The sequence below is a fragment of the Drosophila miranda genome, assembly GCF_003369915.1.
Source record: "Drosophila miranda strain MSH22 chromosome Y unlocalized genomic scaffold, D.miranda_PacBio2.1 Contig_Y1_pilon, whole genome shotgun sequence".
Lineage (NCBI taxonomy): Eukaryota > Metazoa > Arthropoda > Insecta > Diptera > Drosophilidae > Drosophila > Drosophila miranda.
Genome location: NW_022881603.1, coordinates 33,374,338 through 33,388,923, shown reverse-complemented (window position 1 = coordinate 33,388,923; position 14,586 = coordinate 33,374,338). Strand labels below are relative to the sequence as shown.

The 14,586-nt window shown below is 45.6% G+C and overlaps 1 protein-coding gene and 1 long non-coding RNA gene across 10 annotated transcripts in view; one reads left to right on the top strand and one right to left on the bottom strand.

Moving 5' to 3' along the window:
- The window catches only part of LOC117190320 (THO complex subunit 5-like), a 32,813-nt gene extending 31,808 nt beyond the window's left edge, over positions 1-1,005 (bottom strand). For 4 of the 9 annotated variants that reach the window (XM_033395395.1, XM_033395400.1, XM_033395393.1 and 1 more), the window contains exon 1: positions 900-989. In XM_033395395.1, the coding sequence (XP_033251286.1) occupies positions 900-974 (75 nt within the window). In that variant the 5' untranslated portion in view covers positions 975-989. Of the gene's footprint in view, positions 1-123; positions 841-899 lie in introns of all 9 variants that reach the window. The other 5 variants (XR_004473684.1, XR_004473685.1, XM_033395397.1 and 2 more) reach the window with 3 other exon arrangements.
- Positions 1,006-12,109: 11,104 nt separating this feature from the next.
- Positions 12,110-12,353, top strand: LOC117190620. The gene is made up of 2 exons (XR_004473771.1): positions 12,110-12,224; positions 12,284-12,353. It is a non-coding gene; the product is annotated as an uncharacterized LOC117190620 (long non-coding RNA).
- The last annotated feature ends 2,233 nt before the right edge of the window (positions 12,354-14,586 follow it).

Below are 14,586 nucleotides of genomic sequence, written 5' to 3'. Positions count from 1 at the left end.
CGTTAAGGTATTTTTCTATAGTCGTATGTTTTGGTTTAATCTTACCGTGATGCGAATGTGCCGAGGACGAGGACTTAATTCTTTGTTCAAAGGATTTTCCTCAGGCTTTCCCGACAATTCAATGTCCCTTTCAGAGTAGTCGCGCCTTGCTTTTGGGTTTTGCTTTAGGTTTGTCAACTCCTGCATTTGAGCTTCACTTTCATATCCTACCACTTCAACATTGAATGATGGCTCATCGCTCGCACGTTGAAGGCATTGCAGTTTGATGAATAATATATAAAGAGGCTTGGGCAGATATTTGACCACAGCACTAAGCTTCCATTCAACATCAAGAGAAAGCTGCAGTGCATCATGCAGCGGTTTCGTAGCACTCTTTAGGGTGCGTAGAGCTGGCGCGAATGAAACGTACCTATTATGTTGTTTAAGATTCTCTTGTTGCAGCTCCTTTTTGGAGATCTTCAATGAGCTTTTCTGTTCATCCAGGTCTTTCCTTAAACGCAGTTCACACTCTAAGCGGTGCAAATGCTTGTAGTGCTCCGATTCTGGTTTCATTTTACTATATTCAATTCCCGGCAATTTGGTAAAATACTCAGTGTCTGAGAGCAGGACCAACTTGGAATCACGACTCTGGAATTTCTCGCAACGCACGATGTCCTTTTTCAAGTGGCTCACTTCGTACAGAAGATTTTGCAATTGCAACCGACTTATGTCCACTTTACATTTTTCCAAGTGTAAGTTATCCCGTCCAGACTTTATTTTCTGTTTAACTTCTCGATTTGCATGCTTTAATGCAACAAATTTCAATGCCGCCGCATTTCGCAATGTGTCTGAGTTCTGCCCCTGCATACAAAAATAATAAAAATAAGGAACCAACGACTTTGCAGCTTGTTAACACTTACGCTCTTTTTTACTTTTAATATTTCCCCGATGATATCTTCCAGCTGCTGAAACTGCGTATTTAAAATAGCCTCCATTTCATTTAATAATATATTTATTCGGAAGCTAAACAAAAGTGTGCCGCTGATTTATTGTTAAAATATAATGTCCGACCATCAGAAATATACCCAAATATACCATAGATATACCGACGAATTCAAGTTCTATTGTACTATTCCCCGTTTTTGATATTCCATCGAATATTACTAGCTAGGTAGATCTCTCAGTCCTGCCCACATAATTTTATCCAATAAATTAATCAATTTTCTACTTGACTGGTTTGTTTTAAATACTGGACTTATTTTCTTGCTACGGCGATTGCTGTTTTTTTTTCCAACAACAATATAGCGTCTCGTTATGATGAAAAAACGAATTTAGCCCACTTAAGCCCCCTCTATTTAAATAGTTCACCTTCTTCAGGTAAATGGCAGAAAATATTAACGATTGTAAATTCTTCTTGTAGATTCAGGCCATCTTTCATCTGAAATTAAAAATAACAACGCTAACTTTCACCTGAACTGCGCTAAAATGATTAAAATTTCATTTTTTTCGGCCCCTTGGCTTATAATAGGTTAATTGTTCTCCGTAAAGGATTCGAAACAATATATTCGATTTTGATATTCCGTCGAATATTACTAGCTATTAATTTAATTAAAAATAAGAATACAGACTCGTACCTAGTGAATGATATTCACAACATAGTTAACCAATCAGACATTCAGAAACTTGACATTCTATGGGTCCCTGGTCACAAGGGTGTGGCCATCAACGAAAAGACTGACATAGCAGCAAAGGCTGCTACAAGTGAGCGGTTTACAATAAATATAAAATACAGCTACAAGGAGGCTCAAAGAGAAATTAGGAACTTTTTAGTATACAAATGGAATGAGGACTACAGGACGAAGTGTAGGACGAAGGGATCCAGCCTCATAGACATATTTCCAGACATACCCAGTAAACCCTGGCATTTTTCTCTTAAATGGAATGCTAAAAGCATCAAGACCATTAACAGACTTATGACGGGACAAACATACGACAAAGTCTTCCTACACAGAATCAAAGCAATTGACTCAAATATCTGCGAAACGTGCAATGTAAATGAATATGCCGAACACCTGATCTTCGATTGCCAAAGATTTGCCGGGCTCAGAAGGAAATTCAAAATCTTTAAATATTATAACAATTTACATCAATTATTAATCAAACGAGGGGGAACGTTGTGAGTTGCTGCGGACACCGAAACTCTACGGTTATAACCGATACTAAGTCAGTATAACTCTCCTCCGGCAGACGCCGCTAATATTAAACGACACGACAAAGAGTGCGTGCGAGAGAGACAGAAAATCAGTCTGAGCGTGACGTCACGCGCTGCGTAGCCACTGCAAATTGATTTGTTCCTTTTGGCTATAAAAATGATCTGATCTGATCCAGATTCAGCAATACTGACTTAGTATAGGGTATAACCGTAGAGTTGCGGTGTCCGCAGCAACTCACAACTTTCCCCCTCGTTATTCCTTGCTTAAAACAAGGAATAAACAAAATAGTTCAACAAAAAAAATAGTCGCAATGTTTCTGGTATCTGAAGACATGATGTGTGTATAGGCCTCTGAATACCCTATTTCGTTAATTTAATATGAAGATCCTGGTTTACAAACTGTTTTTAAACCTTAATTAATAAAGATATTTTCTCATGTGTTTTAGACATATTCATAAATATGATTTAGTATCTTGTATATATAGTTAAATATCCGCAACTCGAAATTTAGTTTTTAAAAAAGATTTTATTTTTAGTACTCAATTTCTCAATGTCACAAGATTGGTTGAATTCCCCGACTTAACTTTACGTCTGCTTGTCTCAAACGGAACTGATCTCTCTGCTGCTGGCTAGTTTCCATGAGCCCTTCTCTTGGAACTCCCGACTCTGGCTTCGGGCGTTGCTTTCCTCGGCTGCATCTTCGTGTCGGTGGCGTACGTGCCTGGATCGATATTTGGGGATGCGTCGGCTTTGATGGAAGGCATCCACTGCTGGCGATCGGTGTTGCATTACATGACGGAGCTAGGAATGTGATACTCCTTGGTTTTATGTCTAGCTTTGATTGGTCCTCATGAGTGGCGTGATTCTAAAGAATCGATTTCTCGAGAGTGGCGTGATTCTAATGTTGATGACACAATGTGGTCCATTGTTTATATTATGGGGGGCCCTAGCTTGGAGTATGGGAAGAAACAGTTATTGATTCTTGAGTGGGGTCCTGTTACTTGTGTAGATGGGGTGGATGAATTGTACATAAACATAATGTGTATGGGATGTGGGGAATTATGGATATGTCACTATATATATGTGGTGCCGTATGTATGGATCGTGTCTAATTTTTGTTGGCAACATAATTAGTTAAATACGGAGACGCAGTGATTTATTTTCTCTATTTATAAAACCGAAAACCGATGGAGCGTTGAGCATGGAAAAAAAAAACAACAAACCAATTGCAAGCATATGAATTTATGATTGTTGTCAGCCGCTTGGATTGCGTTGCGATGTGTACATGTGCTTGTATGCATGTGCATATGTCAGCAACCAAAGCTCAGCTGGTAGCTGGGAGAGGTAGGAATATATACACTGGATCGGAGGTTGACCGCAGGAGCTTGCTCGGATCAAATTAAACCTTTGGAGAAGTAGGTGGCCACAACCGTTGGCAGAACGAAGTATGGTTTAATTTGGAGCTAGAGCGAGAAATGAATACATATGTATGTACATATGTATGCCACGGGTACTCGGACTGGGATGGAAAACTCGCACAAAATCACTGCACTGGTGTTGGGCTTATTTATCTTGAACTTAGAGCGATCCGCCGATGCTGGCTGGGGTAAGCTTCTCCTTATGGGGAAGGCGAAGATCCGGCTCGAAGGACCAATGTTTGTAGGAGGGCGGATCACCGGAGCGGCTTTCCAGCGACGAGTGGGAAAATGTCCAAAAGAAGAAGTCAGAGTTGTTCCAATAAATATGTTCCTTGTATTTCGGTATATATGTATGTGGACTGTAGGTGCGCGTATGTGCACGACGACAGCTTGTAGCGGGGTGGGAAACGTAACTAAAACTAGGCCTTACGATCTATGCTCCATGATGGCTTGAGCGCCGGGTGGATCGTGAGTCGTAAAGTCTCCCGAGCGACCCTCCGAGCGCGCGAGAGCGAGTTGAGACCGGAGCGCACGAAGTTGGCACAGTGCGCGGCAATCGTCTGCTGCTGGCCTGAACAATATGTAACTTATTTATATTTATTATATTAATTATTTCTATTTATCTATTTATTTATTAACCGCCCGTAGTGATAAGATGAGGGGGGTATGAATAGGCAGGCTTAGTGTAGCGATGATACCGTGTAAAATTAGGAAATTGAAGTGAACGAAATTATAACGAAGAAAATGAATTGCTAAGCGTTTCATATGGGGTGAAGAGGAGCCACAGCAACGAGAGGGTAAGGCTGCACTTGGCAGGGAGATCCAAAACGTTGTTATTTAGATCTCAGGTAGGGAGGGTACGTCAGGGGTAAAAACATCGACACCTCGACCTGGTCCACGTCTGTGTTGAAGGAAGTTACTGTAATGTTGTTTGTCGAGTAGAGTCCGTTTGCAGTTTTTTTTGTCGGTTACTTTTGTTGTTTCAATTTGTTCGAGATGTCCAATTAGTTGGTATATTGTGCGACCTGAGGGCTTGGGAAGTACCCAGCCCTGGGATGACTGGCTAGCCGGCCTTTCCCCGAAGAAAACAAAGGTTCGTAACAATAATGGCGCCCAATCTGAGACAGGGAAGTGGACTCGCAGTCCTGGCTCTACCATCAAAGAGGGAGAGTACGGATGCGAATCACACAGACGTCGAAGAAAGTATAAATATCCAGCAGAGAAGATAGATCTCGAGTGGTATTTTGCAATCTGGGGTTCATCGGTGTTCCGGTGGCCTGTGAGGGACTCGACGAGTTGGCTCACATAAGCACGGCGCTGAGGGATCTGAGGATGCAAAGAAAATCCACAAAGTAAAAAGTTTTTTTTGGTGTTTGATGATTCGGCACTTATCTGACAACGGGAAGCAGGAAATCTCAAGAGGGTATTTGGTTTGGCACTGGCAGAGGAGAATCCACAAGCCAGTTAGCAACCGACCCGGTGCCTGGTGTGCAAAATGAGAACCTGAAGAAGAAAAAAGAAATACCCGAAGTTAGGATATGGCCAGAAAGATTTCTGTTTTTCGCTTCCCCTGCTTACCACTGGATGCAGTCGGGAGGGTAGATTCTCAATGAGATTTTTGTTCTGAGTAGCCCGTGGGGACAGAAGTCGGCCACGCGTTGCACTCGGAGCAGCTACAACATCCCGCAACGGGCATTCAGTAGGGAAGTAGGCGGAAACAGCGACTGTAGGGAAGTGAGCGCCCTTGACTCTTAATCTTCCAAGGAAGATTAGAGTACTCAACAGCGCTCGCAAAGTTCTAGACGTTGGACAGGAAAAGACGTAGAACACCATGTGCGGAGTTGGCCCTAGTAGTAGTTGTGGTTTCTTTCCCCCTTATTATTGTTTTGCCGTATTAAGTGTTTTTGTGCTGAAGATCAGTGAGTTAGCGTTATAGCAAAGACTATACAATACCAAGATGTTGCATGAGCGACCAAAAAGCTGTTCTATGGCGGGTCCTAACATTAGGACCCAAAAGGCACGAGGGAGCGCGCGGGGTTTCAATTCCCTTTTCGCCTGTACTTCGTCTCTACCGCGACCCCGCTGCCCATCGGTTTCGTCTGTTCGGCAATGCCTTCACCAGCAACGAAATAATTCTGGACTCTAATTCGAGCCTCAGCACTGTCGAAGCGGTGGTCGCGGATCGCCGATGTCTTTGCACACTGAAAAAATGTTAAACTTTGAGTGCTTATATCTCCTAAACTAAAACTATCTTGAAAATTCGATTGGAAAATTCTCTATTAGATGCGTACATTAAATTTATCTAAAGCACTCATACAATTTTTTGACAATTTCGGCTGAGTCCCCACTGTGCCGCGCCAAAGACATCAGCGACCACGCTGCCCTACGGTTTCGGCACGCAGACACTGACATGCTTTCACACCGACTCGACGCTGACCGAGGCATTGAAGAAGCCGAGTAGCATTTCGGAGGCGAAGGTAGCGTAAAAGAGAATTGAAGTACTAGCCCCGCGCGCCCGTACCATGAAGCGTCAAACGGAAATTGAACGAGGTGGAACGTTGTGAGTTGCTGCGGACACCGCAACTCTACAGTTATACCCGATACTAAGTCAGTATGGCTCTCCTGCGGCAGACGCCGCTAATATTGAACCACACGACAAAGAGTCCGTGCGAGAGAGACAGAAAATCAGTCTGAGCGTGACGTCGGGCGCTGCGTAGCCACTGAAAATTGATTTCTTGCTGTTGGCTACAAAAATGATCCGATCTGATCCAGATTCAGCAATCTGATAGATATGGTCATTATCTATGATTCTGCGTTTTTAGTTTTCTCGAATGTGCAATATTGTGGATGCAACAGATTTTCGTCTTTTGTGGGGGCGGAAGGGGGTGGGGCGAAATTCTGAGATATACGTTTTATAGTGAGATCTAACAGAAGTGCGGATACCAAATTTGGTTACTCTAGCTTTAATAGTCTCTGAGATTTGTGGATGCCCCAGATTTTTGTCCTTTGCGGGGGCGGAAGGGGGTGTGGCGAAATTTGGACACGAAACGGTCAAGGTCCGATATCACAGGAGTGTGGATACCAAATTTGGCTGCTCTGGCTCTTATAGGTTCTGAGATCCTTGAACTCATATTTTGCAATTGACAAAACCGACCATGAAACCTGTGTGTTAGAGAGAGACAGAGCGAGAAAGAATGAAATTGTTTTCTTGATTCTGGCTATAATCATTATACGATCTGGTTCAGATTTTGCACTGGTCATCCTCACCGATTCTGCGTTTTTGGTTTTATCGTATCTTTAAAAATGTGGATGCCACAGATTTTCGTCCTTTGTGGGGGCGGAAGTGGGCGGGGCGAAGTTTTGAAAAATTTTTGTAGCAGTGACATATCACAGAAGTCTGGATCCAAAACATGGTTGCTCTAGCTCTTATAGTCTTTGAGCACTAGGCGCTGAAGGGGACGGACGGACGGACGGACGGACAGACGGACAGACAGACATGGCTCAATCGACTCGGCTATTGATGCTGATCAAGAATATATATACTTTATGGGGTCGGAAACGATTCCTTCTGGACGTTACACACATCCACTTTTACCACAAATCTAATATCCCCCAATACTCATTTTGAGTATCGGGTATAAAAAGCATTTGTTCCTCATGCAACATCTTGGTATTGTATAGTCTTTGGTTATAGGTAGTGTTTAGGCGATTGTTCTGAAAGAAGAATAGATAAGTGTAGTGAATAAAAAGATAAGTAGGATAGTTCGAGGTAGGGAAATATAGGGCCAAGTTGATGAGCGCGTACAACTTGCGGTCTAAACAGAAAATGACCCGCAGGACTCCTCCACCAGGTAACCTCCAAGGAAAGATGCAAGGCGGTGACACACAGGGCGCTGAGGGGCGTGGAGACGACAGCTGGAATTTTCCAGGCCAATCCAACGCACTGCCCTCCGAGATTCTCTCAGGAGTAAATGTCGCCATAGCGCAAGCACAGGAGACGTGGAGACGCAGCATGGCAGATACCCTGAGTAAGACGCTGCAGGAGGAGATCCGTCGCGGCTTTATGGAGCTGATGGGGGCCATAACAGAGGTGATGGCGCCTCTGCGCCAGAACGTGGAATTGATCCAACACCTGAGATTGGAAAGAGACCGGAATGAAATCAAGGATAATAATGGCGATCAGCAGCCTCTAGCTCACCTCAGGCAGAAGCCGAACACAGGGACCATTCCCAAAAGGTCCAAGGACGATGACGCATGGAATTCCCAGTCGCCTCCAAGGAAGCCGGCGAGGTTGAGCCAGAACTGGCGCCGAGGAATAGGCGAGGCGGACCTGGATCCAGGTGCTGGAAGGCAGAGACGGGAGACATCAGGAGACGGCGGAGGTCCAACAGATCTGCCACCATTTGAAAGGAGAGACGATTGGAGAGGAGCGAGATGGGGACGCGTCGACAAATGGGAAATCCACTTCGACGGAGACCCAAATAAGATGACGGTGCAGGACTTCGTGTTCAGGGTCGAGTTCCTCCGTAGGCAGAACCGACGGTCGTGGGACGAGGTCCTTGACAACTTTCACCATCTCGTCAAAGGACAAGCGGCGGAGGGGTATTGGCAATTTGTCCGAGAACGGCCTCCGGAAGTATGGGAGGATTTGAAGGACGAGTTGGTGTCCCGGTTCCGAGCAGTGGGTGGCGAGTTCGAGCGGCTACGCACCTTGCATGAGCGACGACAACAATCTGGCGAATCTGTGGAAGAGTACTTTAGAGCGATGCGCAGGCTGGCAGCTAGACTCACCACACCTTTGGTTGAGTCCGAAATGGTCCGAGTCTTGAAGAAGGGACTCGATGACGAGATCGCCCGCTACGCTTACGCGATCCGAGTCCGAAACGTGGAGCAGCTGAGGGAAGAGTGCCTGGAAGTGGAGTACCACTTTCGCGGACGCGAGCAGAAGTCGACGTTCCGTCCTGCGACGAAATTCCATTCAGCCGGGAAGCGAGTGGAGGAGCTAGAGCCGGAAACGGAGTTTCTGGATGAAGACGAAGCAAGGATAGTAGAAGAAACTCACCTGGCGAACAAACCCAGGCTGTGTTGTTGGAATTGCGGCCAGTTCGACCACGGGTTCCGAGACTGCGTGGCGAAGGAACGCAAAATATTTTGTTACCGCTGCGGAAAGCGAGAAATTTTTACTCCAACGTGTCCAAATTGCTCGGGAAACGCACGATCGGGCATGATGAAAGCGGGAGATCAGCGCTCGGGACAGAAGCCCGCGAAGAAATGAACGATGGTCCACTAATCAATATAGAAATTAAGAATAATAGCCCGAATAAATTTAATAAAAATAGTTTGAAGTTCATACCGGCCGAAGAGAGGATGAGGAGATACATACAAATTCGAAACCAGATCTTTGATGACAGGCAGCTGGAGGGGATGCGCGGTGTCAGTCGTAGACTCCAAAAGGCCCGTTCCAGATTTAAGGAAAGGCGATAGACTCGCAAAGAGGTAGCCGAGGCAGTCAGACGAGGAGCAGGACGCGATCCCAGAGTATTTGCCGAAGTGCAGATAAGAGGACATCGGATTGCTGGACTCCTAGATACTGGGGCATCCGTTAGTGTCTTAGGAAAGGGCAGCCGTGAACTCCTTGCCGACCTCGAGGTGGAAATGGACAATTATGTCTCGATCATCAAGACAGCCTCTGGAGAAGACAGGTCCATAGTCGGCAAAACCAAACTCTGCGTAGGATATAACGGAACGAATAAAGAGATCTTGTTTTACGTATGCCCGTACCTAGAGCAAGCCATGTACCTGGGTATTGATTTCTGGAGATCCTTCGCGCTGGCTCCCACAGTCCTCGGAGAAGAGCCCAGTCGATCCAGCGAGGCCCAAGTAGGTGAGATCCAAATGTCACAAATCAGCCAGTACGCCGAACATCGCCAGGAGGACGTGGAGGTGGAAGCTTGGACCCTGGAAGACACGGAGACCGAAGAGCTGGAGAAGGTAAAGAAGGAGTTTCTGACCTATGAGGATGCCGCATTAGGAACAACGACGGTAGAGCAGCATCGGATCCAGTTGATCGAGGGCGCAGAACCATTTAAAGATCGGCATTACCCTTAATCCCCAGCGATGCAGGAGGTGATCTGGACCGAGGTGGATAAAATGCTGGAACTAGGAGTGATCGAGGTCAGCGATAGTCCATGGAGCAACCGGACGACGGTGGTGCGAAAGCCAAACAAAAATAGATTCTGTTTGGACGCGCGGAAACTGAATCAGCTCACCGTAAAAGATGCTTACCCTCTTCCTAGCATCGAGGGTATACTATCCAGGATTGACCAGACATATTACATTTCCAGCGTCGACCTCAAATTCGCATTCTGGCAAATTAAATTGGACCCAGAAAGCCGGAAGTGCACCGCATTTACCGTTGCAGGCCGTCCGCTGTATCAATTCGTGATGATGCCCTTCGGTCTGTGTAACGCTGCCCAGAGGTTATGCAGAGTGATGGATAAGGTAATCCCGACTCAGCTCAGATCAAACGTTTTCGTTTATTTGGACGATCTTTTGGTGATAGCCCCGGATTTCCAGACGCATCTGCGATATCTGCGATTGGTGGCCCAGTTCCAAATTCTGCTTTAAGTCGCTGAAATACCTGGGGTTTATCATCGGAGGCGGCACGCTGCAAATGGATCCCGATAGGGTTGTGGCTATACAAAAGATCCCGAGCCCGAGTTCAGTAAAGGAGCTACGGAGCTTCATAGGAACCGCAGGATGGGATAGGCGCTTCATCAAGGACTTCGCCACCATCGCGGTACCGTTAACAGATGCTCTGAAAAAGCATCCGCGCGGGAAGTTTTCCTTGCCAACGGAAGCGAGGGCGGCCATAGAATCCCTGAAGAAGGCACTCACCACGGCTCCTGTATTAGTCCATGCCGACTTTAAACGCCATTTCTACATCCAGTGCGACGCCTCAAATTTTGGAGTGGGAGCAGTGCTTTTTCAGCTGGATGATGACAAAGCAGAGCGCCCAGTGGCATTCTTTTCTTCCAAGCTAAACAAACATCAAATAAATTATTCGGTAACGGAGAAAATGCAGAGTCGTACGTCCAGTAGGGAATAACGCCTACGAGCTGGAGGATCTGTCGGGGAGGCCGGTGGGGATTTTTCACGCCAAAGACCTAAAATTGTAGCGAAAACTTCAGACTGAGTCAGAAACAAGGGAAACGCACTCACGTAGGGAATATCCGATCAGTGGGTGTAAGCCTACGTTGGGCGCTGCAAGATCCTAGGCACCGTAATGTCCGGGAAGGCCAGCAGTTTTAGGGAAACGTGTAACTCTTCGCTGTTTGCGAATAATTCTCCGCGGCCATGGTCGCTCGAATTTTCGCTAGGTGTTGCATGCGAAGATATCGATAGGTGATATCCCATAGAAGCGGTGAGGAGGAAAGAAAAAAAAGATAAATAAATCTGTGATTCCAGGGGATCCAGATCAGTGAGAGACCAGGAACCAGGACTAGCGGGACGGGAAAGAGACCCAAGAAGCATAAGAGGAATAGGTCACAGCTCCGCCATCCTGGCTTGGTTTTGCTAGGCTCGAAGACACAATCCTGGCCACGTAGAGCGAGTCCCTCGTCCATTTAGAGAGAACAAAAAATCATCAATTAACTTATTTACTCCCATTATTTATTTTTGTTAGACGTCTCCATTTATATGTATATGTTAATCCCCTAATTTAAGTCCGTCCATATTATATCTATATGTAACTTATTTATATTTATTATATTAATTATTTCTATTTATGTCTGGAAATATGTCTATGAGGCTGGATCCCTTCGTCCTACACTTCGTCCTGTAGTCCTCATTCCATTTGTATACTAAAAAGTTCCTAATTTCTCTTTGAGCCTCCTTGTAGCTGTATTTTATATTTATTGTAAACCCCTCACTTGTAGCAGCCTTTGCTGCTATGTCAGTCTTTTCGTTGATGGCCACACTTTTGTGAGAGAACGGAGAACAATTAACCTATTATAAGCCAAGGGGCCGAAAATAATGAAATTTTAATCATTTTAGCGCAGTTCAGGTGAGAGTTAGCGTTGTTATTTTTAATTTCAGATGAAAGATGGCCTGAATCTACAAGAAGAATTTACAATCGTTAATATTTTCTGCCATTTACCTGAAGAAGGTGAACTATTTAAATAGAGGGGGCTTAAGTGGGCTAAATTCGTTTTTTCATCATAACGAGACGCTATATTGTTGTTGGAAAAAAAAACAGCAATCGCCGTAGCAAGAAAATAAGTCAAGTATTTAAAACAAACCAGTCAAGTAGAAAATTGATTAATTTATTGGATAAAATTATGTGGGCAGGACTGAGAGATCTACCTAGCTAGTAATATTCGACGGAATATCAAAAACGGGGAATATCACAATAGAACTTGAATTCGTCGGTATATCTATGGTATATTTGGGTATATTTCTGATGGTCGGACATTATATTTTAACAATCAATCCGCGGCACACTTTTGTTTAGCTTCCGAATAAATATATTATTAAGTGAAATGGAGGCTATTTTAAATACGCAGTTTCAGCAGCTGGAAGATATCATCGGGGAAATATTAAAAGTAAAAAAGAGCGTAAGTGTTAACAAGCTGCAAAGTCGTTGGTTCCTTATTTTCATTATTTTTGTATGCAGGGGCAGAACTCAGACACATTGCGAACTGCGGCGGCATTGAAATTTGTTGCATTAAAGCATGCAAATCGAGAAGTTAAACAGAAAATAAAGTCTGGACGGGATAACTTACACTTAGAAAAATGTAAAGTGGACATAAGTCGGTTGCAATTGCAAAATCTTCTGTACGAAGTGAGCCACTTGAAAAAGGACATCGTGCGTTGATCGAGGGCGCAGAACCATTTAAAGATCGGCATTACCCTCAATCCCCAGCGATGCAGGAGGTGATCTGGACCGAGGTGGATAAAATGCTGGAACTAGGAGTGATCGAGGTCAGCGATAGTCCATGGAGCAATCGGACGACGGTGGTGCGAAAGCCAAACAAAAATAGATTCTGTTTGGACGCGCGGAAACTGAATCAGCTCACCGTAAAAGATGCTTACCCTCTTCCTAGCATCGAGGGTATACTATCCAGGATTGACCAGACATATTACATTTCCAGCGTCGACCTCAAATTCGCATTCTGGCAAATTAAATTGGACCCAGAAAGCCGGAAGTGCACCGCATTTACCGTTGCAGGCCGTCCGCTGTATCAATTCGTGATGATGCCCTTCGGTCTGTGTAACGCTGCCCAGAGGTTATGCAGAGTGATGGATAAGGTAATCCCGACTCAGCTCAGATCAAACGTTTTCGTTTATTTGGACGATCTTTTGGTGATAGCCCCGGATTTCCAGACGCATCTGCGATATCTGCGATTGGTGGCCCAGTTCCAAATTCTGCTTTAAGTCGCTGAAATACCTGGGGTTTATCATCGGAGGCGGCACGCTGCAAATGGATCCCGATAGGGTTGTGGCTATACAAAAGATCCCGAGCCCGAGTTCAGTAAAGGAGCTACGGAGCTTCATAGGAACCGCAGGATGGGATAGGCGCTTCATCAAGGACTTCGCCACCATCGCGGTACCGTTAACAGATGCTCTGAAAAAGCATCCGCGCGGGAAGTTTTCCTTGCCAACGGAAGCGAGGGCGGCCATAGAATCCCTGAAGAAGGCACTCACCACGGCTCCTGTATTAGTCCATGCCGACTTTAAACGCCATTTCTACATCCAGTGCGACGCCTCAAATTTTGGAGTGGGAGCAGTGCTTTTTCAGCTGGATGATGACAAAGCAGAGCGCCCAGTGGCATTCTTTTCTTCCAAGCTAAACAAACATCAAATAAATTATTCGGTAACGGAGAAAGAATGCTTAGCTGCGGTATTGGCGATTGAAAGATTCAGGCCATATGTGGAATTGATGCCGTTCACGGTAATCACTGACCACGCCAGCCTTAAATGGCTAATGTCACTCAAGGACCTGAATGGGCGTCTAGCGAGATAGTCATTGCGGCTGCAGAGGTTCGACTTCGAGATCGAACACCGCAAGGGAGTCGAAAATATAGTGGCGGATACACTATCGCGCTGCATCGAGGAGGTGGTTCTAGACCCAACGGAAATCCTCGGATTCCAGACGACGGAATTCAAATCAACGGAATACCAGGAGTTGAAAGGAGAAATCTGCAGGAACAAGAATTATTGCCTGACCTGCGAATAGACGGGGACCTGGTATTCAAGCGAATGGGCTTCGCGCAAATCGACGACCAAGTGGAAGGTTCAATTCCCGCGGCACTGACGAAAACCCTCATCGCGAAGGCCCACGAAGACCTCACAGCTGGACACGGTGGAATGAAGAAGACCTTGCATAGGTTAAAAAGGCACTACTAAGTGCGGGAATACGTCCGAAGCTGCACCGAATGCAAGGAATCCAAAGCTCCCAATTACCGTAGCCAATTCGGGATCGGTCAGGAAGTGGTCACGGAGAGGCTTTTGGAATGGCTTAGACTTCCTGGGAAAGTATCCCAGGTCAAAAAGGGGACAGGCCTGGATTTTCGTCGTCGTAGACCACTTTTCAAAATTTACCTTCTTGAAGGCGATGAGAGAGGCGACCGCTGCGAACGTCGTTCAATTCCTGGTGCAAGAGGTATTCTACAAGTTCGGGGTGCCAGAGGTGATCCACTCCGACAACGGAAAGCAGTTCCTATCGAAGGCGTTCATGGACATGGTCAGCGGCTTCGGGATCCGACACATGCGCACAGCAGTCTACTCGCCGCAAAGCAATGCAGCCGAGAGAGTAAATCGGACGATACTCGCTGCAATAAGGACGTATTTGGAAAAGGATCACAGAGACTGGGACATCTACCTACCGGAGATCGAAGTTTCAATCCGTGACTCGGTGCACGAAGCCACAGGCGTAACGCCGTTTTTCGCTGTATTTGGACAACAGATGTTTCTGAA